Raw genomic sequence first — 24,428 nt, forward strand, 5'->3', positions numbered from 1 at the left:
ACACTATACTGTGTGCTGTAAACATGTGCTATATGCTGTAGGCTCAATGACTCAAGTTCTACAATCAATATACTACAGCATGTTTGCTCTCTAGTAAACATATTGAAATCCTGAATAAAGATTACACATAGTTAGTGTTCTCTCCATATTGCAAAAAATAGACATTCACTTCCAGTATAAAATCTAGGGACAAATGTGTACCTCTCAAAGCTAAACTGGGTATTTATCAACTGAGAAATGTCCCGTTATTGAAGTTCAGGTACAAGATAAGGAAGACAATATCTTCCTAAAATTCACTTTTGTGTAGACAATCTTATAAATAATATATTTTATTCTGACACCTGGAATGGAAGAGGATCTCCACTTTAAGAGCATCTTCTAGGAAGATCTCTATATATTAATATCTTGGCTAATAAAAGCAACACATTTTACAATTTAGAGCACAGGTTATTCTGTTATATTTAAGGCAACATGACATTTTAAGTACATCTCTATGAGGCCATGGTATCTGCTGAAGATCAAGCACCATAAGATGTCAGAATATGTCATTCTTGTACTAATAATTCTCCAGAAGGTGCCCCCGACCCCCAATTGTTATTGGGTCATCAAGTGAAGTGAATAGTACCCAGTAGGACACAACAGAAATGCAAATCTGACATAGATTTCAAGCTTTCTTCTCCCTATACTAAACTAAATAAAGTTTTGAATGAAATTCCACTGCAAGCTATTTTTAAAATGGAAAGCAATTCAAAATAAGTAAAAAAAAAGTAAATAAAAAACAGTAAGATATCTAATAATTATATACATTTATTGTTCAGAAAATTATGTAAGGAAATATTACTTGAATATTATCCTTGTAGTCACCTTTTAGCTCACAGTGGTCTCCTTTGCCTAATTGCTGCAATCACTGGCAACTCAGATGCACAACACACATCTCTATTAACTGCTTAATTTTTATAGCAAACAATGGGCTCCTTAAGGCCCCTTTCACACATGCGGACCGTTCAGATCCGCCTGTCAGTTTTTTCAGGCAGATCTGAACGGACGCTCCATATAACTTTATGGAGCGTCAGATGTCAGCGGTGACATGTCCACTGATACCCATTGAGCCTCGATCCGATCCTCTCCGCTAAAATGTGACGGATGTAAACCCTATTTTGCATCCGTCTGGCGGATCGGATGAAAACAAACAGACGGTTCGTTTTCATCTGATCCCCCATAGAGGAGAGCGGAGATCTGACTGGTCCGTCTCTGTACCATGTGCAGAGACAGACCTCTCATCTGCCAGCTCAGCGGGGATCAATGGAGCGATCCCTGCTGAGCAAGCAGATCTTTAAAAATGGATCATCACAGGATTTGCATGTGTGAAAGGGGCCTTACACTTGGCTGAACACTGAAGACACCTCAGATGCTTTTTGTTATTAACACCCCTTTCACACTGAGGTGCTTTGCAGGCGCTATAGCGCTAAAAATAGTGCCTGCAAAGAGCCCTGAACGAGCTGCTCCATTCACTCCATTGTGAAAGCCCGAGGGCTTTCACACTGGAGAGGTGCGCTGGCAGGGCGTCAGAAATAGCTCTGCCAGCAGCTTCTTTGCAGCACATTAGGAGCGTTGAATAAACAATGGGCAGCGTCGCCGAAACGCATCCAAAAAGCAACGCAAAAGAGTGTGAAAGCACTCTCATACATCAGTATGTAAGTTAGCAAGGGAGACTAGTGTTCAACCATAGAGGCTTCCGAGTTGGAAAGACTGGTGGGAATGACAATGCTGTGAATACCTTCCTTCCCACTGGCATAGATAATCATATCCATAATAATTCAGCAAATTTTGTTAAACTATACTAATTTCATACTCCAATATATTTTCAGAAACGCTTGCATATGGATGTGTTTTAAATCATCTTTTGATAATCAAGCAGAATTTTACACATGGTACAAGAACTCTTTCATTCCGTGAAAACAATTAGGATTGAGCAATGGAACTGATGCAATGCTTTACTCTGCATCTGCTAGTATATTGCAGCAGAGACCTACTTCGAAATACACCTGTTTCTGAAGAATGGCTCAACTAAACTAATAATGAGCACAATAGTCACAAGCATTAGAACTAACAATGGATAAACTATAACTTAATATCTGCTAAGCTTTTTAGATTTCAGAATATTTGTGTAAACATATGAGCAACAAAGAAATATACAGGTATGTATAATGTACAGAGTGGTCATACACTGTGTAATAAGACAATGGGATGAAAATATGTATAAAAATAAAATGAATGCAAAGTTTCTTGGATAATTTGGGGTTTGGTGACCGTTTATGCTTATTTCCCTGAAAGATGCAAACATAGAAATGAAAAGGCTACTGGACCAGAAGTAGGCTCCTTAGCATAATATAATACTATGTGTCCAAAAAAAACACATCTATATTGGCCCCCAAAGTATTATGTATTTTCCATCTTCAGTATTTGTCACTAGATCTTAAGAGCATTTCTCCAGCAGATATTAGAGAAAGCCTAAAATTGTATAAATATTATCCATACGGCTCAAGAAAGCCCTTCTGGAGTATGGCTCAGCACACACAAAAAGAAATTCATATATTTAGTTGGCTGCCGAGTCTTACTCAGTGCTGGTTTAATGAAGAATTGCTGGTGGCAGTATCAATACATAAACCTTTGTTTTTACCTGGCAGAGCCTTTTTTTTTCCTAGGCTCATTTTAGTGATGATTATATCAAAAATACACAGGTTTAGATAGAAAATTGAAAATATGTAATCACATTTATATTCATTTTTACATTTAGGTTTCATATTTGAGCGATATAAACATGGTCTGCTTTTATGAAAGCTTGTATCTTTTTATTGGAAGAACCATTATTAGACTATATAGCAAAAGGGATAGCTGAAGGATTTTTTGGGAGCTCTGTACAGAGATAGTGAAACAAAAGTAATATATACGGGCTTACCACGACAGAATTTGATTTCAGGGTATTAACCGGGGAGTCTGTAAGCATTACTGGACTTTTAGATGTCAGTGTTTGTTCACCATCAGATCTGCAAGGCTAATGAGATGATGTAAAAGAACAAAAAAAATGAAAATGGGATGATGAATGAATACACAGTAAACAGATGACAAAATCACAGAGCAACTGCCAGAAGCCATGCTAGGTTTTTGTACAAACACATGATGATGACGCCTTTATTTTGCACAAAACCTCATTGTATATCTTTCATGCGAGAAAACCACAAACACCCACTGAGGATTTACTTATTATTGTGCACGCTTAACTATTGTTATAAAGAGCACAGCAATATATTAATAAGAAAAAATATAAACTGTAATAAGCCTTAGGCTATCAACCAATCAAAACCCACCTTTTGTTTACACTGTAAACCAACTCAGTAAACTAATGCTGATATTTTTCTGGTCAAAGGGAGTTTCTGCACATTACTCTTCTTTGCACTGTTAAACCAGCCATGCATGAGTCCAACTCTGAAAGCATTATCTTTTCGAAAATCGTAACTAAGAATTTTCGTTCAAATTTGGCACAATTAGTGGGCCACAGCAATGGCCGATTTTCGTGCAACCATCAAATTTGAGAGATCGGGCATGTTGGACATTTTAAATAAAATTAACAATTTTGAATTGATGATGGGAGAATCGTGCGAGAAGTATAATCGAAAAAAGAAATGTGCATGAGCTATGACCTGGAAAGAAAAAAAAAAGATTCCTGGCCATGAAAATTATTTTCTATAGCAACATGAGGGGAAATTTAAAGGCTTGGTTTGTCAAATATTGAAATCAATGGCGGCACTATTGAATCACAGAATGCACTAATTTTCGGATTTTCAAAAGTAAATTTTTTTCCGAATTTGACCCATGTATAGCCTTTCATGATCTTGATTAACCAAGAACTGATATAATTGCTATTGGCTGCAATCAAAATGGTTACCTCTGTTCTGTTATCTCTAACATCGTACAAGACATACAGTAAATACTATACCTTTATTCTGAAATCCATCTAAAAGTGAAAATGCATAAAGTAGCTCTAGTTCTCCATGCTTGCATGCATGGTCATTAATTTATTACATTTTAAATATATATTTATTTATTTATAAATAATAGCAAATAGGCCCACTAGTTTTTGTTGCCTCTTCAACTGTGGATGCATGCACTTATGCATGAGAAGCAGGATAACTGCCATGTTCAGCAATGATCTATTCCGAGCCTACTAAGACTTTTTACCAGATGACAGCTTTTTGCTCTAGGGCAGGGTCCCGCACAGCCCTCTGATGTGGCCCACGACCTCCTGTTCTGGTATGGCCAGTTGGCAAGCCCAGATTGTGGGTTGCCAAACCGACATCCCAGAGCATCAGTGTTGTAAATGAAGCCGGCGGTAGCAGAAGCAAGCGGTCATTAATTTAGAGCAGAGTCGCAAAAGCCGATGCTTCCTGTAAAGCGTCAACTCCTGTCACAGGCAGAGTGATATCAAATGCTCTTTGCCTAGGACAGCAAAAGCCAGCAATACCTGAATGGAAGACTGTATTAAAGCTAAGTTTATCACTAAAAATCATAGGGCCAAATCCTCAAAAGGGATACGCAGGCGGAACTGCTGTTCAGCCTGCGTATCCCTGTGCCTATCTTTGGAACTGATCCTCAGAAGCAGTTTTCCAAAGATAGGCAGAAGATCCGACATCTGTAAGAGACTTACACTGTCGGATCTTAGGATGCAGTACCGCATCCGCCGCTGGGGGCATTTCGTGTCGAAATGCCGCCTAGCGTATGCAAATGAGGACTTACGGAGATCCACAAAGCTTTTCAGCTTTGTGTTTTCTGCGTAAGTTTACGTTTGCATACGTAAAATTAGTTCTGCTTTTACAAAGTGTAAACTAGTTACACCTTGTAAAAACAGACCTATTTTTCGATCGCCGCGATTTTTTTTAAATTTCGAATTTTATTTTTCGGCGCGTAACTTTTTTTTTACCCGACGCAACTTTATTGTCCCGTCGCAATCCACAAAGCCCGGCGTAACGTAATTTCGCGTGCTGCCCGTCGGGAAAATGACGTCACGAGCATGCGCAGTACGGCCGGCGCGGGAGCGCGCCTCATTTAAATTGTCATCGCCCCCTGCAGAAGAGGACCGCCTTGCGCCGGAGACATTTAAGTTACACGGCCGAAAATTTCTAGGTAAGTGCTTTGTGGATCGGGCACTTAGGTAGAAATTTTCCGCCAGTGTAACTTAAATGGTAAAAGTTAAGTTAGACTAGGTTTTTGTGGATTTGCCCCATAGTGTCTATATGGGCATATCTGTTCTGCAGTGGTTACTGGGCTGCTTTCAAACTGATCCGCAGGTGCAGCGCAGAACACTTGCAGACTTCTGTTATTACCTGCGGGTTTGGTGCACTTCAGAAAGTGCACCAACCCTGCAGGATATAATTGAAAGTCTATGGCAAAGTGCAGCTAACCCGCAGGTGCACTGCAGCCTTGGTGTGGGTAAACCACAGAGCATCAGTGTGAAAGTAAGCTTAGGTCCCTTTGACACGATAAGTCCAACCCAATTGGACCCCCCATTTACCTCTTTTGAGCCACAGATGTAAACCAATCCAATCTGCTGAAAAAAAAAAAACAGAAGGGGGGATCCGTCCCCTTCCATATGGGCAGATCAGATCAGAGGGCCCATAGAGTAGAGCGCTCAGTGTCCATGTCCAGCATATGCAGAGTGGACATGGACCTGTCACCTGCCCGCTCCACTCATTGTGGCCCGTGACCAGTTACCAAGTCACTTAGGTGGCCCTCGCTCTTCAAAAGTTTGGGCACCACTGCTCTAGGGTGTACAATATGAAAAAATATAAACAAAAAGAAAAAAAATTAAGTGAACATGAAATGCGGGGCCAATTATCTAGAGATTTTATAATCTAAAACCTAATCTTTGTTTACGCATGTTATGTTGAGTATTTATGTTGAGTGTTGGGTATTTACTGAAAAGGAACCAGGGACACTAAGGCCTTGTACACACGATAGGTTAACCAGAGGACAACGGTCTGATGGACCGTTTTCATCGGTCCAAACAGATCGTGTGTAGGCCCCATAGGTTATTTAACCTTAGGTTAAAAAAATGGCAACTTGCTTTAAAATTTAACCGATGGATTGCTAACCGATAGGTCAAAACCGATCGTTAGTACGCACAACCATCAGTTAAAAATCCATGCATGCTCAGAATCAAGTCGACGCATGCTTGGAAGCATTGAACTTCGTTTTTTTTCAGCACGTCGTTGTCTTTTACGTCACCGCGTTCTGACACGATCGGTTTTTTAACTGATGGTGTGTACGCACGCCGAACCATCAGTCAGCTTCATAGGTTAACCTAGAACAACGGTAATTCGGACCGTTGTCCTCTGGTTAACCTATCGTGTGTATGAGGCTTTATAGTCAAGTTCATCATTTTACTTGTCATCTGTTAATGCCTTTTGTTACAGTTGCCAAAAAGACACACTTTCTTATTCAATATGGCAATGCAAAAGCAAAGAAGTACTAAGCTAAGTAACTTTGCAGCAATCAGAGGAAGGAAAGGTGAACTATGGTCATCACAGCCTATAGAGTTTAGTATATCCTACCCAACATAAAAATAAAATATTTATTGTACATGCAATACATGTGTTTTTCTTTATCCAAGTCATCAAATCAGTGTGCAATAATGAGTCATGCCGATATTGGGATTACTTCCTCCCGTGAAAGATCTACATTGCCCAGTTATCACCTGACACGTTCAGGCAAATTAAACATTTCATAATCAATGCACCAGAGCAGTTTTATGACAGGAAAACAATTATACTAAAATTCTGTTTAATCTTATTAGCACATTACGGAATACTTGGTAACAATGAATATATTTAGAAGAAGTAAGCAACTTGTTAAGACTGAACTACATCACTTTTCAGGTTTTTCAAACTCTAACCTCATTTACTTAACGTTTATATTTTGGTTTTGGGTTGGTAATTGTAGCTAGAATTATTTACCATCTTCTAATATCTCATTGAAACTCTGATGCAACGATTACCCCACAACAGTTGGTGTCTATCCCATTCCACAAGACTGTAATGAAAACTCTGCTCTCTCAATCCTGGACTCCAGAATAATTTGATTATTCTACAAAAATCATCAGGGTAATGTGACACCATCATTTGACTTTGTAATAGCTGTGGCAGTTGATAGAACTGGGAATCCTTGTAAGGATTTCATAAAGGCTCATTCACATTGCCTGCATGCCAATTGCACTGTTTTAGCGTATGGGCAGCTGTCAGTTTTTAAGTAGAGTGAGCTGTGGTGAGGGTGCAGAGTGAAGCACGTTTCAGTGCATCACATAGTTTACCTTTTCATTTTTTTAACTTTATGTGAAGTGTCAAAAGTGACACTTCATTCGGGTATCTGCACAACAATGTGCTGTCCTGCAGGGTAGTAATATGCGATACCCATCATTGCCCTGCGGTAAAATGCTACATAGTCTGCATTTTGCTGTAGAGCACCACACCACACTTCCTGGCTGCACTGCAGTGTGAATGGGGCATGCACAAAACATGTGGGAGTGATCTCTTAAACTGTGAATGAGCCCTTAAACTGGGGTTCTTCAGAATTTAAATAAGTTTGCATTCTCGAACTACGATTGGATTTGGTGTTTAGTAAGGCAACGATCAATGGGCAACTTGCACTGACCTACAGCAACCAATCAGAACTTATCAATTAATGTTATCCCAAAATAAATATTGGTTAGGTCGCCATGGACCTCTGGATCCTCAGTACAACTCAGAGGCTACAAGGCAAGCCAAATCTTGCTACAGGATGCAATGCAACTCATACAAATCATAATATTAATACAGGTATAACTTCTCTGCTCACTAATGATTTTCAGTGTACTTAGAATAAATGCGTTGCTGTTCTTGCAAGGCCATACATGCCTATTCATTATGCGTGCCAGTCAGTGTCAGGGAGGGCATGCAGACTGATAGCAGGGAATAGTACATGATGCAGAGCACAAGCTGGTAGCTGATTTATAGCCAGAACATCCAGAGGCAAGTTACCTGTGACACACTGACCCTGCCTCTAATTCTGGGAGGTGGCTGTTTTGTGACAGGACAAGAGGACAATGCGGACGAAGAAAGTGGGATTGTGTCTGTGATCTTCAAAGGAGAGAAAGCTTGTCAGGCTTGTAGAATTGGCAAGAGAGAAGATTAGTATAAGGTTTCTCGTTATAAAACAACATGCACAGGGAACAGCACCTTCCACACTCAGCAGAACATGTTATTATATGTATCACACATTATTTGTTATATCAGTTCACTAGGAATAAATTCAGGTTCCTAATGAAGAGAAATACACCACTTTAATAATATTGTCCGGTTTAGGCCTCAAGATGGCTACCTGCCTTATTGGATAAACTTTAAGCATTGCAGAGAAATAACTCATTCGTGCAATGTCATTACGGCCTACATGTTCTGAACCTGAGGGTACAATAATGATCACTAAATTTAGGGCATTAAGGGCATTTATTTGATCTATTGTTTTCTAAAGTCCGTCAAACAGGGTGTATGTGCACAGACAGGTCACATACTCCCCACAGTTAATAAATAATTTTCTGACTAAAACAAAGTGGATCATTTTCTCATTTTGGTATTTTTTCGAAGTTTGTACACAAGGATATCAAAATCAGGCTTTCAATATGTACATGTACCACTGTAAAATACTCTAATGGAGCTCATAATACTACCACAAAGGTCAGTTATCACAAGCAAAGAAAAATTTCCTGTAAGACTGGGTACAGTGAGGACAATAATGACCAACAACAAAAGCTAGGGAACTATCAGTATTCGTAGAAATGTACAACAAGATTAAATGACAACAGGGAAGGAAAACAAGTAGCTGTTAGCATGAGTCTGGACTTTAAAGTCTTACATTTTAAAAAGAATATAACTTCTACCACCAGGTGAACAGCTACTGTTAAATGTTTTCAGATGTGAAATTCCTATTACTATAACTATCTCAAAGTGGCCACAGACAGTAGACAGAAGTCACATATTTTATAACAGTCCACCTGCCAAATATTACTAGGTTTCCCATTTCCACTTTTGCCACTAGGAAAATAAGTCAAACAACCTAGATATAAATCCAGTCCAAAGCCTTATCCTTTTTGAAAATGGTCTACTGAGTAGGTCTCCAAAGGTCAGTGACACCAATGGACAAACAAAGAATCAAATGTTTATGGGAGCTTTAGGGAGAGACACAGACATAGTTTGCAGGTGCAGAAGATGGCTGTGTTCCATTTTAAAAATACAACTTATATTTTAAGTCAATTTACTCCAGTTTGTTTTTCCAGATTGCAGCTCTTGCTTGTTTTTATGGTAAGCGTATCCCTATTTTTGGAGTTAAAAAAAAGTCATATGACCAAATACAGGAGAATTGGGGGGGGGGGGGTTTATTAGTTTTACTTGAATGAATGGTGAATGTAAAAGTCTGTGCAAAACAGAACATTAATGTGTTTTCTCATTCAGGAAATTCATAATGTTACAATTGGATAAGTTAATATAAACCTTACTTTTTTTTAGGTCCTTTTATACGAGTGGTAAGGTCAGGTCTGGTTGTCAGCTTTTCAGACGAACCTCATTAGAAACTTTATGCAATCTATGGGCAGGCGAGTATAAATGGAAATTGCTTACAAGTCCATCCAGGTCAAAAAAAAAAAAAAGGGAAAAAGATGTGCTTCCTTTTCCAGTCCTAAACATGATGAATCAAAGGTAGTGTGATGTAAACGGACATTTATCAGACTTGGGTCCAGATTACTCTGGTTTGTAAATGCAGAGTATTTACAAGCCATTGTGGTGTGTCAGGGATGTCAAAAAAGCGACATCTGTCCCATTCTGCTTTGATTCCTGTTTTGATTCCTCAAGGGACCTGTTAATGGATCCCTTGCTGATTGGACTGGACAGCATTCATGTGAAAGAGGCCAAATACTTTTCCACATTTGTAAGGTCATGTATGTAAATGGGGCATATCCTATGACATAGCATTAGTAAAAACAAAATGTTAACATAATGCACAAAAGACAGTGTTCAAGCTATAAAAGAAAAATCATTAACCTAGAATAGAGGCAAGGAAAAAAGTTAGTTAATGGTTAGTATAAAGCAGCACATATGACTTTTGTCTAACTTGACAGCTCAGCAGTAAATCAGTTTAAATTTCCACACACTTCAGTCTTGATGCACATGAACCAAGTGCACACACATGCAGTATATGTACCTTAATAGGACTGCCCTGAGCTTTCTTTCCATCATCTTGGTTATTACTGACAAAGCTAAGGAGTTCTTTACACAACTGCTTCTCCTCATAGGGATCAGTATGTATCTTAGAGTTTAGTTCTTTACAAAGGTTTATACTTGACTTGTTGTCTACAGTTTTAGGACCAGGTTGCTTCCAATAGTCATTCTCACCATTAAATATGGAGCTGCCATCACTCTTGGCTTTGCACTGATTACGTAAAACATCATTGAGTTCTGAGATTAGGAAATCATGTGGTCTTTGTGTCTGCACTGGAGAGCCTCCATAACTGGAAGGGGAACCCATGAACTTCTCATCACCATATGGAGAAATTACATAACTGATTCTATTAGAAGACTGTGGCCGGGAGGAGTATGTTGGTGCAGAAGACATGACAGAGTTTGGGGTGGATCTACCAGAGTGATTGCCATAGTGCAGGCTTACAGAAGGGGTTAAGGAGAAAGTAGGGCTTGCAGCTGCAGATGGGGTTATATAATCTATGGAGCACAGGGTGGCTTCAGGTAGAGGGGGGAGAGGAGGGGTTGCAGAGTATCCATGACTACGGGAGACACCCATTGTAAGAGTAATCCATTCAGATGTAATAGCCTGCACTTCTGGAGAAAAAGCTCTGCGAGCAACATGGGGTGGAGTGGTGGTACGAGGCCTGGCATAACCAGAAGACTTCAAAGAGAAAACAGATAAAGAAAACAAAGAAGATGAGGAGATGCCATGGAAATTTCACTCATACAAATGAATAACTGAAATGATAAAATATTTTGTCTGCTATTGTTTTCTTAATGGTGATAGAAGTATACCTGCCTAACATTTATGATAAACAAAATTACACATACCCAGTTGTAAATCATGATTATTATAGACCCAATTAGTATGCTATCCATCCATATAAATTACTTATATAATGTGGTCAAACTCCCTGAAACAGCATCGTAGTAGAATTTTCACCTCAATTGCATGTTTCTGTTATTATGTAAAGTCTGGGTCAAAATAAAGCTTATACCTCCGTTTTAATTCTAATACGAACCAAGGTTCTAAGACCAACCCCAATCATTATATTGCATTACTGCACCCACCCCAGTATGAAATTTCTCAAAGGTCAGTCAAAGTAGCAGTCATGTAAAAAAGAAGCACCGACAGACACACATTGGATGGAACTTACATGTGACAGATACTATATATTGATGCTGGTTCCAATAATTTACAAACAATTTCAAAGCAACTCCAGCCAAAACATTAGAGATAGAAAGATGCCGCACACCACCCGCGTGGATACCAGGAAGTGTATGGGCTGAGGCGGCTTATCACATTAAGTATACTTGGAGCTGTAGGTGTGCAGCATCTTTCTGTTTCTTGTTTTAGTGCTTCCTGGATAAGCATACTTACACCAGCACCCTGTTTAGTGGTGGATTAATCACAGCAGCGCCATTAGCACTTGGAGTGGCGCTACATGAAGCTTATGTCAGTTCCAGTCAAGACATTGCTTATTTTGGATAAAGCAGGGAAGAATTAAAACTTCTGTAAGGTCTTCAATTCTATCTGAAACTCCACTGGAGAGGTTTTCCCTCACTTCCTGTTCTGTCTTAAACCCATCACCTGGGTAGGAAATAGAGGAACTTTATCTCAAAGACACTGGAAACACTACAACAAAAATGGCAACGTTAAGTTACCTATAAATTGCATATGTTGGGAGTACATTACAGGACACAGGACTTTAAATAGTTCATGGATTTTACTATGCTACCTTCAGATGATTGGACACTGGCAAAAGATTTGCCGAGAACATCCCCACTGTTCCCTTATATAGCCCCACAAATTCAGTGAGATTCCAGTTTCATAGCAAGCAATAGGGAGAAACAGAGGACAGAGAGGAGGGACCTGTGTCCTATATTCTACGCCAACATATGAAACTTACAGGCAAGTCAAAATTCCCATTATTCTAACTGTACAGTACAGTACATGTATTCATAGATCATGAGACATCCCCAAGCAATATACTGTGAGGTGGGCAAAAACATAGCAAACAGCAGCAAGAGGACCATAAAAAACAAGGGTCAACAGATCCAAAACACTCAGATGACAGCTTGAAACACTTTGGAGCCAAAGCTTACCACAGCAGAGGCCTGAAGATCTATCCTGTAAAACTTTGAGAAGCAGTGACAATTTGTTTTTAACTTTGTCAGAGAGGAAGACGAGCAAAAAATTGGAGTCTCAAATGGGTGGGGCTTTATGAGGGTGCACTGGGGGCATTCCCAGTAGAGCTTTTGCCAGTTTTCAGTCACTTGAAGGTAGTGGCATAAAACTCATGGTCTATGAATACAGGTCCTCTGTCCTGTATGATTAGGATACATGTTTTTATTGCTGCCAGTGTCCCCAATAGGCGAATTTCCCCTTACTTCCTGTGCTGTCCAACACCTGTCATATACAAAGTATGCAAGAAGAAATCTCTCAAATGGGGACATAGAGAGCAATGAAACGTTGATAGAGGTTGTAACCCTTCTATATTAAATCCAAAGCTAAATAAATGTTGTAGCTAGAGTTGGACTTTAGGTGCAAGAACGTGAAAACCTGTAACTGAAATACACATTTTCTATTAAATAGGATGATATATATAATAATACACAGCAGGCTCATACCTGTGGGGATGCACTTGTGCTTCTGTTTGGTGAATATGTTAATGGCAGATCCATGTAATCTGGTGCGTTCTTGACGCGCGGCCTCTTAAGCACATCTACATAGGTTACTGGAAATATACCTTGGCGACCGGTACCTGATATCTTCCCTTCATACCAGTTCTCATCCACTCTGCGTATCAACGTTACCCTTTCACCCTTAAAGAAAAAAAAAATACTACTTATTCTAAGGTCCTTTAGAAAACAAAGCTGAGAAACTTTCTTTTACTCTGACTTTCTTTCAAAGTAAACAACTGTCATGGCAAGGAATGGATTGCCATTATCTTCAATTGAATTTAGGTTAGACAGGAGAGCTCAGCAGCAATACTTTGTTATAGCATGAAAGAGGTAATTTTTTTTATAGTAAAATCATATTTGGGTTTGTGCTGTACTGATTAATTTTAAGTATGAATTTTAATGACAAGTTCAGTTTCATGTTTACTACCTTCTTAAAAGACATTTCCACAGCTGTATCCCCATTAAAGTTAAACTTGGCAATAGAATCTCCATACTCTAAAACTTGCACTGGCGAAGCCTTCCGTGGCTGTGCTACTTTCTCAGTTTGTGGTATCATCTGTAAGAAAAGCAAAACATTCAGCCAGTGATAAAGAAAAGGGCTTCTTTGTTGCCATATTATCTATAACAGTCATACCTCAATATATGAAATAGGAAAGATTCCCATCCTTCCATGGTGTTCTCCTTCAAACCAATTCTGATCTATTTGCTTGTAAATGTAAACGATATCTCCTTTCTGGAGTGGCAACTCCCTATATGGGTAAATAAATATGACAATGATTACAATAATTACACTTCAAAGTTAAATGTACCATATATACTCGAGTATAAGCCGACCTGAATATAAGCCAAGGCACCTAATTTTACCACAAAAAAAAAAAATGGGAAAACGACTCGAGTATAAGCCTAGGGTGTCCATCGGCATGCCGCACTGTGTCCATGACTAGACTGACGTTTAACATGGGAGTCTATGGAAGGGGTGCCCGGATTTGAAAAATTGGTGTTTCCCAGCCATAGATCCCCCAGACAACAAACTTTGCGCACTTGTAGAGAAGAAATGGGGCTACATGTATGTTAAGTTCCGGGTCCAGAAGACCTACGACCGGCTGGTACCAGGTCCCCAAATTCACTGGAGAAATGGCCATTTAACATGGGAGTCTATGGAAGTGGTGCCCAGCTTTGAAAAACCGGTGCTCCCCGGCCGTAGGTCCTCTGAACAACAAACTTTGCATACTTGTAGAGAAAGAGTTTGGGGTCCAGGGGACCTATGGCCAGCCGTACCGGGAGATCAGGCGCAAAAAGGTGACTCGAGTATAAGCCGAGGGGGGCATTTTCAGCACAAAAAAACGTGCTGAAAAACTTGGCTTATACTCGAATATATACGGTATATGAGAAAGTGCAGAAAAAAAATATATATATCCACGATGTTGTTTAAAGTTTATCTATGGTCAAAATGTTAAAATATACTATTAAACTGAATAGTCACAAAGCTTATAAACTTTGTGAAGAACCACACTCGTTTACTTCCTTGAATTCTCTGACACTAGTTTTCACTATACCCTGTAAGTAGGTACTGCTGTGTTACAGAATTCACACAGCCAGTCTTTTGAACTACAGAGGCACCGAGAAGAGGCGTTTCATGAGACAGAGTCAGTACAGGACTCACTTCTTGCATGCAGCAAGGTACTATGGGATATATAGTCCTTAGAAATAGAAAGTAAAAAGCAGAGGAGAAGCTGCAAAGAATGCAGGGAATCCGAGAAGTTGTGGAAAGAGATGGCAAGCAGACATGCAGCACATAACAGGAAGGGAGATTATTCAGGCAAGTGTAGACTGAATTGCCAGAAATAACTATTGTTTGAAAGTCAATGCTGTAACCACAGAACCACACAGGAAGTTAAGGAAACCTCTCTACTGCAAACATGGATCGCAATAAAAACCCAATCGTGGTTCTCATATATTTTCTCTCTACTTTAAAAATAAGTAATTTTTGTCTGTGCCCCTGATGGCAAGATTTGACTTATTAGCTGTTTCTATGACCACAGAATAAGCGAATCTTCTCAGCAGCTCCAGAAATGGCAATACAAAAGTTTCTATCCCTTATCCTCTTTTTTTTTTTTTTTAACAAGAAAATCCCTTACCCTCTTAGTCTAAACAAAAAGTAAGACAGCATTATCAGGTCACCTACTTTGGAGACTGTGCTTTGAAATCAAACTTTGCTCTGGCTTGTGTCATCTAAAATAGATATGAAAAAAGTTACTTTAACAGATAATGTTATATAATAAACAGCTTACCAACACCAACACAGATTAGGAAAAAAAAAAAATCAATTTTACATGTAGAGTCCACAATGAGTTGAATTAGTTGGTTTCTTATAACCAAATTAAGTTCTTGGTACTAACTCAAATGCAAATCTGGCTTAATTGCCCTCATCTGAGCACAGCTCATAGAATATTGATGACTAATTAAAACATTATGCAGCATGTAGCACATGAGATATTTTAGTTATATTTGCTGTTAATACTTTCTAGTGATTATTAATAGAATAATTTACATACTAAAGTCATAGTGCATTGCCTAAAGCCATTTCTTCTAACTAGACTTGTCTAGAACAGCACAGAATGTGTGTCAGCCGCTGGACATGAGGAAATCACAGATAATATGAATTATTAATAACCGTCTTAACTTCATGACAAGAAAAGCAACAAAGTGCATCTCAATTTCTGTGATGTGTGCGACTATTATCAGTAATGTACTAAAATAATTCCACTGCTGCCCTTTACAAAAAGGAATCTAGGAAGAAAGAAAATGTATTTCTTATATTTTAAATTTAGCGTTTGTGTGGGAATTTTCGCCTTTGTGTGGGAATATATACAATATGGTAGGTTTTATTTTTAATTAATTGCAGAGGTGTAATCCAATGTGGATGTTCTATTACCATTAGCCCTTCCTATAAAATATAAATAAAAAAAAACTGCCATTAAAGTGAATGTAAAACTTAAGTGGAGTTCCACCCAAAAGTGGAACCTCCACTTATCTGTCCCCCCCCCCCCTCCTCTGGCGCCACATTTGGCACCTTTCAGGGGGAGGGGGAAACATGTACCTGTTTTTGACAGCCCCCTCCTCCTTCCGCCGCCGCGGGCCAGTTAGAAAGCGCATGCGCAGTAGGAAACCGGCTGTGAAGCCAAAAGGCTTCACTGCCGGTTTCCCTTCTCAGAGTCAGTATTTGTAGCTGCTGCCTTAATTTTCTTTTCCCAGACGGAACTCCTCTTTAATCCTATTTTTCAGCAGGTTTGGTATCACGCCTCACTGTATATAGTTTTCTTACCTGGAGATCTTGCCATGCTTCCTAATGCAGGCTGACAAAACTAAGTCACTTCCTCAAAGTTATCAGATGGTTTGTCAGTCTGCCCTATGAGCTGATTCATGTTTTAGGGCAGTCTATGTGACAGACCTGATAGGAAACTCACCAACTAAACAAATGAGCTCACACAGCAGGCTGACAATGTTGCTGCAAATTGCAAGGCCGTTGCAAAATGCTGTAACAGGAAGTGCTTTTACTGGTAAGAAATTTTGCAAAAAATCAACAATTTTTTTTTTAAACACTATACAGTGAGGCATGATTTCAAACATTCTGAAAAAAAAAAAAATATATATTTTGGGTTTACATACACTTTCGTGTAAATCTTTCATAAAAGAAAAACTGGGGTTGACATTACTGACAACATTCGGAAAATGATAGTTGCCTAGCTTTTATACAAACTAGTCGACTCTAATACTTTTCAAATCATAGACCTGAAACAAATCTACAGATCAAGAATTTTAAAGAAAAGTATCTGTTCTGGGTCAGAAACTAAGTACTGAAGCCGAGAGTAAGCATGACAACATTTTCAGAAGCATCAATCAGCAATGGCAGCCTTCAAGTATGTTTTTATAAAAAAAATTAAAAAAATTTAATCTTTAAAGCAGTTATTGAACCATACAGAAACACACTATAACATAATTCTCAACTTCATTCAACTCATGAGGACTTCAAGAGTATGTGGAGGCAAAATAAAAAAACATATTTTGTACATCTCTACAATGCATGCACATATATATCCTTAAACACGCTGCAAGTACAGATAGATGACTATTGATGTGCCAGAAATGTAGTGTTCCCCTACCTTCCTCTTTGACATGACCTGTATGTTTGGTTCTGAATTCAAAAGCACGTGTTGTCAGCCCTACTTATTTTATTTATATTCCAATTTCGATGACTTATCTGACTTATCTCCCTCCCCACTCCTTCCCTCCATAACCCCTCCCTGTGTACAGGAAATGATCACAGGAAGTTATCAGCTCACAACATTTCTGGCAAAATCAACAGGTATTTTTTTGCACTTGTAAAAACAAATATAACACCACACTTTCAATGGTATATTTAGCAGACTAAATGGAACGAATTTAAGCTTTACATATACTTTAATTAGTACAGAAAAAAAAAATGAAAGCATAGTGTTTAACCGCAGGGAAAGCATCATTATTTTTGACATATAAAAACAAAATAACCTTTGTGTTTCAAATATGAAAAGGACAGAATATGGGAGCTGCTAACTTTATATGGTCCATGGCCTCAATCATTTGCCTTCTTCTCAGTTAGTCACTGACCCGGAATAAGTATGTAGCCAGAAAGGTGTCAGGAAAACTAAAATAATTGCAGGGAACCAGCACACCTGAATGTTCAATACACATAGAAGTAAGGCAAAGGACAAAGATTGCTAGAGAAAATATTTAAAAAGGTATTGGTGATAAATAAAAGCAATCCAAAAGGCAATGAGGCCCTTACCCAATGCTTCCATCGGAGACCTGAGAAAGGTGTATATGATTCCCCCATTGTGTAAGGACCGCATTGCCTCTCTGACTGCCATTACCATTGGTAATTGACTCTGTACCACTATATGTACTATTTCATGTATAAAAATCTGCATGTGTATTTGTACCTATGCTTTAAACTATTTCAACGGCTTTTTGATATGTATGCTCTAGCAATCTCTGTTAGATACATACATTTGCCCCTTATATGAACTGTGTATTGAACTTAAGAGTATGCTGGTTACCAAATATTATTTTAGTTTCTTGTTGGGGCAATAGGAGCCTTTTTTGAATGTCGGCATGCATGAGATAAACCAACGATTTTTAGAGAAGTGTCATAACACCTAATCCGCATAATTGTTCCAGGTTAAGGATAACAGCCCCCCCAGCTTGAACTTTTAAAAACAAGCCAGAGATTGCAACTCCCATAGGTCCCGTCTAATAGGTTCTCTTAAATAACTAGTTGCAATATAAATTATATGAAAATTCGGAATTCATAACCAATCTTTAAAAATCCAAAGTGTAGTTTATATTTTTAAAAATAAGACAAAATAATTAGGAGGGAACACTAAATATTAGTGGACATCACCTGTGGCTACTTTTAACAATTTAGCATTTTGTTAATACAGGATGTCACAACAGATGATGCTTTCCTCTTGGTCTCCAATACTGATGCATATTTTAATTAGTTGTGTTAAATGATAGATAACTGGGCCATTATTGTGATGTTGTTTAAAGGGCTTCCAACTGGCTGATAAAGTTCACTTATCATGGTTTTAGAATGATACATTGAGATAAGAAAAATTCCAGAAAAAGTGGGAACCATACATGAAACATAAAATTACTAAAATTCAATGTGTCAAATGATATTACATAAAATTGAGTCAACATATTGATTAAAAGGATATTTTGCATGTGTTATAAAAGCGAAAGACTTGTTATATTCTGATAATCTCATTATTTTCAGTCTTTCAGATACAGAAGAAAGAGCTTGACCTCAAAACTGTCCCCAAGACAAATCAATTTATTTTGCTTAGCAACCAGTGAACTTCTAGTTATCATTTTTAGATCACCTGACTGTTAACTTTTTTTTTACATTAAAAGCATATGCACAGTATGACTATTAAATGTAACCCAGTAACATTTCTTATTACACAACATATTAAAATATAGCATAATTATTGGTAGGTTTGATTAGCATCATGCACAGATGTTTCTTTTATTCTTATTTCAAAGGCTTGTTAGTAGTTAATTATCAGATAAAACATGCATTGTCTACTTGATAAAAAGGTAAAAATAATTTCCAGCATAATAAAAAATGTAACACATATGCAATAAACTATAAATCATAATGGCATGCAAACAGCTCCTAAGACCGCAACCAACATGCAGATTGCAAGCTCTAGTGATCTCTTTTCCTCTACCAGCCAAATTAGATAAAAAGCAATTGATGGAAAAGCAAATGGGTGGCATACTCTAGGCGATAAATGATTGGCTACAGCGAACAGATGTAAAATGGACAATACGGATCTGCGCCAAGCAGAAGCCTAATGTCAACAAGAACAGACCTCAGACCGAGATCTCCTCTTTGATGCATCGTCTATATTGAGGAGGTCTCCAAACCGCTCATTAGTGATAAACTGGTGGTGTGATGGGACAGTCCCAGTGTGCCTCCTAGCAGCAATATCAGCTTCCTCTTGCTCACGTTTAAGTCTCCGCTGATCCTCTAAAAGTTTCTGAGATAAAAATTGCATTATTGGGCTTGTGAAGCACCTGCCTGGATCATGCCACTACTCAAGGAATCAGTAAATAAACTTCAATCATAAAGAGGGCTAACTAAGAAGCAAGATTTGGCTGTAAAGCAGCTGAAGTCAATAAATGCAGTCATTTAATACTTTTACTATCCCAGGTGAGTTGCTAATATTTAGCTCATTAGCCAAGCGCCTACCATGATTTGTGCCAAAGACCATCACCTCCACTACATGATCCAGACAGCACAATGTACATTAGGACTGAGGTTTTTATTTTCTGGTTTAGATGTATACAGCTATGGCATACTGAGGAGGATAATTGGTCACCTACATGAAAACATAATTTTACATGATCCCAGTTGCATGAGGATGGACTAAAAAATTTGTATTTTTTTTCCAGATAATGGATTATGATTTTTTTACATTTAGCCTAGAGTTAAGCATTGTGAATATTTTATGTACAAATCATGTTTTTTTCGAATTCCTATTTTAATATTGTTATAGGAGTTGAGTTATGGTTAAAAAGTTGTCTCCATTATTTTAGCCCTCTACTGCTTTAATTGGGCCATTAGGTACGTCTACTGCTCAGATACCATGCTATCACTACACACAATGTATACAGTGCTGCATACAAAATATGTAATTTCTCTCAAAGTCCTTAAGGAATGCCCAGGGAGTAGTTTTAGTGACATGGTGTTGTATGCTCAGACTTTATATTCTCTGACAAAGCCTCCTTTTTAATGTGTTTTTCTTTTAGGCTGGGTTCACACTTAGTTGCGATGCGGCTCAAAGTAGGGGTCCAGTGCTTCCCTGTTCTTCGCTTCAGGGACGAATCAGTCGCAAATTTTTGCCTGAATTCAGACCTGAAATGGAGCCAAAGATGCACAGGACCCTTGTGCAATCCGCTCTGCTGCCGCCACGGAGATGTGTGAACCAGCTCCATTGAGAGTCCAGGCAAACTTTCCTGTCATGCAAATTGGATGCAGGGAAACCCACATTCAATTTGCACTAGTGTGAACCCAGACTTAGGTCGCGTACACACGATCGGTCAAAACCAATGAAAATGGACTGAAGGACCTTTTCATCGGTCCAAACCGATCGTGTGTGGGCCCCATCGGTTAACCTTCGGTCCAAAAATTTAGAACTTGCTTTAAAATTTAACCGATGGACTGATAACCGGTAGGTCAAAACCGATGGTTAGTATGCAAAGGCATCGGTTAAAAACCCGCGCATGCTCAGAATCAAGTCGACGCATGCTTGGAAGCATTGAACTTTGTTTTTTTCTGCACGTCGTTGTGTTTTACATCACCGCGTTCTGGCACGATCGTTTTTTTAACTAATGATGTGTAGGCACATCAGACCATCAGTCAGCTTCATCGGTTAACCGACGACAACGGTCCTTCAGACTGTTCTCATCGGATGGACTGATCGTGTGTACAGGGCTTTCATCGTAAAGGCAGTAGTATAAGCCTAATAGACCTCTACTAACTTTTCATGCAGGAAACCTGTAATCTACCATTGCTGATCTTTCTGAAAATGCTAGTGGATGTAAACCTCATTAATGAAATCTGAGCCGGGTACATATCTGCAGTGTTTTCTTATCACTCTTCAAAGCCCTAAGTCCTGTGGCTTTCTCCTGCTCTGTTCTTTTATCAGCATGATAACTTTTGACAAGTTCTCCTCAACTGTGATAAAACCAGGCTGAATTTTGTGTCAGGGTGGGTTCTATAAATAGATTATCAGAGAGCTGGTCAATTCACAGCATAGCTCTGGAAGTCTCTGCCTATGTGGAGAGGGGGTTTGTGCCTTTCCTCCAATCACCTGTCTCACAGTGTATGGCAAGAATCCACACCCACAGGTTAATCAGGAAGAGAAAATTCTAACAGGACGTGCACATTATAAACAGTATATAAAGTGGAAGACAGCAGATATACATGTAAATGTATATATAGGAGGATTTGTTTCATCATATGTATCATCTGAGGCTGTTCACTTCACTGGGTATATGTGAGGGTTTTCATCCACTTTAATGTCTGTAAAAGGAACTCATTTATCCAGGCCATGTTATAGCTAGTAATAATTAGATTCAGCCGGTCTTGTTCTTGATTCTGCTGATCTTGTTCTTGTTGAAGGCATTTCACGGCTTATCCAAACCACTTTTCAGTTTAGAGCTTCTGAACTGAAGAAGTAGTTTAGATAATCTGCAAAGTAATTTAACATCAAGAAAAAGTCCAGTTTAATCTAAATTACTACTACTAGATAGCCACATGAATTTTATGCTCATTCATTAGTTTTAAAACATTCCGAGTCACTCATCTGGAACAAACAGAGACATGATGGGTTCTGACTTTATCAAACCTGTGACTCAGAAGTAATGGTAGCAGAACCTTTGTCATCCAGCTGAAAATGTAAGGCCCCTACAGCACACTGAAGCTATAGCATTTGATTAACTGTAGGATTAATGTCAGGAGGGGCAGGAATTTATCTTGACCAGGGAGGAGGCCCTATGTTTAGCCTATTCCTCAAAGGACTTCACAGTAACACATGGATCAATTTGAAGACTACCACAGGTAAGGACCAGCATTCCAGCACTAATGTTACCTTAGACATGCTAAATCAAGTTCAATTTAAAGTCCATCCAGCCCCACTGCTTCAAGTGCACCTGTGCTTTGCCCATTCAGGGCAAAACATGTTTTATCTTATATGTGATCCTCCCCAGATGCATGTACTCACCTTTTCTTCACTTTCCTGGAGCTCTGTTTGGTTAATGGGAGCAAAGAGAAATACTCAGTATTTCATGGATGCTTGGTGATTGAAAGCTCACGCACTGTCCCTTGCACTACCTCTGCTCAGCACTGTCACATGGAGGGGGGAAAGAGGCCCTACATAGGACTTTCTACCTTTCATCAAGAGAACAAAAGCAGTAGGGGAGCGAATCAAGTATGTGCAGCTGAGGAAGAGATCAGTTAAGTGAACCTGTGGCTTTGTCTTGCATGAACAAAGTACAAGTTAATCTAAAGGTATACTAAAGGCTTTTTTTTTTTTAAATAACAAATATGTTATACTTACCGGCTCTGTGCAGTGATTTTGCATAGAGCAGCCAAGATCCTCTTCTTCTCGGGTCCCTCTTCGGCTCTCCTGGCTCCTACCTCCTCTTGAGTGCCCCAACAGCAAGTAGCTTGCTATGGAAGCACCCGAACCGAGCCGCAGCTCCCTGTGTCCGTTCAGACACGGACCCATGGCACCACCCCTCTCTCTCCTCATTGTCTCACTGAGTTAGATTGACAGCAGCGGGAGCCAATAGTGATTTGCTACTGTCTCAGCCAATGAGGAGGGAGAGTACCAGACCACCAAATCTCTCATGCAACATCGCTGGATCGAGCTGAGGCTCAGGTAAGTATTGGGGGGCAACTGCACATAGAAGGCTTTTTATCTTAATGCATGGAACGCATTAAGATAAAAATGCTTCTTCTTTTACAACCACTTTAACAGACATATGAAAAAAACAGGAGTTTGAGTAAACAATTTTTAGAGGGGGCAAAACAAAAAAATACATCAGGATGTTCTTTTCCACATAAAAGTAAACCTTTCTGTGTATCTCCAGAGAGCATATAAAGTGGGTTTCACAATTTTAACGATGTGTGGATATTAAAAATACAATTGAAAATTATTTAAAAAAGTCTTCAGGATAATATATTCCTATAATGTCTAGATGCACAAAATGCAGCGGAGAATACCAATATATACAGACATACCCTACTTTTAAGTACAAAATGGGGTTTATTTACTAAAGCTGGTACACTATATATATTGCCAAAAGTATTGGGACACCTGCCTTTACATGCACATGAACGTTAATGGCATCCCAGTCCGTTAGTCCGTTGGGTTCAATATTGAGTTGGCCCACCCTTTGCAGCTATAACAGGTTCAACTCTTCTGGGAAGGCTGTCCACAAGGTTTAGGAGTGTATCTATGGGAATGTTTGACCATTGTTCCACAAGTGCATTTGTGAGGTCAGGCACTGATGTTGGATGGGAAGGCCTGGCTTGCAGGACTCTATGCAGGCCACTCAAGTTCCTCCATCCCAAACTGGCTAATCCATGTCTTTTTGGACCTTGCTTTGTGCACTGGTCCAAATCATTTGGCAGAGTGATATTATGGTGTGGTGTTTTTTAGGGGTTGGGCTTGACCCCTTAGTTCCAGTAGAAGGAACATTTAAAGCATCAGCAAACTTTGTGGACAGCCTTCCCAGAAGAGCTGAAGCTGTTCTAGTTGCAAAAGGTGGTCCAATTCAATATTGAACCCTATGGACTAAGACTTGGATGCCATTAAAGTTCATGTGCATGTAAAGGCAGGTGTCCAAATACTTTTGCCAATATAATGTATTTCAGACACACCTACGAGGACACTAAATACTCCTTATTTGACATTAGTTATTGGAGATTAAATTGACATAAACCATATGGAAATACCCCAATAATCATTAAAGCGGAGGTTCACCCTAAAAACAAGTCTATACCATTACATCCAGCATACTTCCGACATGTACAGTATGCTGTGTTTTTTTTTTTTTATCGCTTTTTTTATCCCATCTCCTATGCCGAACGCCGAAAGCCGCATGAAAAAAGGTCCGGGACTTTATTTCAGGCGGCAGGCGTTCGGCGTGGAGATGTGAACCATCTCCATAGAGGGCAATGTTAAATCATCCCTCTGGCGTGTCGGGGCGGCAGCGGCGTCACACTACAGGCGACAAAACGCCTAGGTGTGAATGGGCTCTAACTCATTCTTTTCTTGTCATAATTGTACACAATCTTTATTGTGG

The 24,428-nt window shown here is 39.1% G+C and overlaps 1 protein-coding gene across 38 annotated transcripts in view; it reads right to left on the bottom strand.

The window, feature by feature from the left end:
• SORBS1 (sorbin and SH3 domain containing 1) overlaps positions 1–24,428 on the bottom strand; it is a 469,099-nt gene that overhangs the window by 22,307 nt on the left and 422,364 nt on the right. For 26 of the 38 annotated variants that reach the window (XM_040362222.1, XM_040362223.1, XM_040362225.1 and 23 more), the window contains 8 exons: positions 19,424–19,591; positions 15,190–15,236; positions 13,639–13,753; positions 13,432–13,560; positions 12,951–13,145; positions 10,282–10,980; positions 8,070–8,168; positions 2,960–3,055 (listed from right to left, as the gene is read on the bottom strand). In XM_040362222.1, the coding sequence (XP_040218156.1) occupies positions 2,960–3,055; positions 8,070–8,168; positions 10,282–10,980; positions 12,951–13,145; positions 13,432–13,560; positions 13,639–13,753; positions 15,190–15,236; positions 19,424–19,591 (1,548 nt within the window). The remainder of the gene's footprint in view (positions 1–2,959; positions 3,056–8,069; positions 8,169–10,281; positions 10,981–12,950; positions 13,146–13,431; positions 13,561–13,638; positions 13,754–15,189; positions 15,237–19,423; positions 19,592–24,428) is intronic. The other 12 variants (XM_040362238.1, XM_040362236.1, XM_040362237.1 and 9 more) reach the window with 6 other exon arrangements.

Source organism: Rana temporaria, chromosome 8 (assembly GCF_905171775.1).
Source record: "Rana temporaria chromosome 8, aRanTem1.1, whole genome shotgun sequence".
Lineage (NCBI taxonomy): Eukaryota > Metazoa > Chordata > Amphibia > Anura > Ranidae > Rana > Rana temporaria.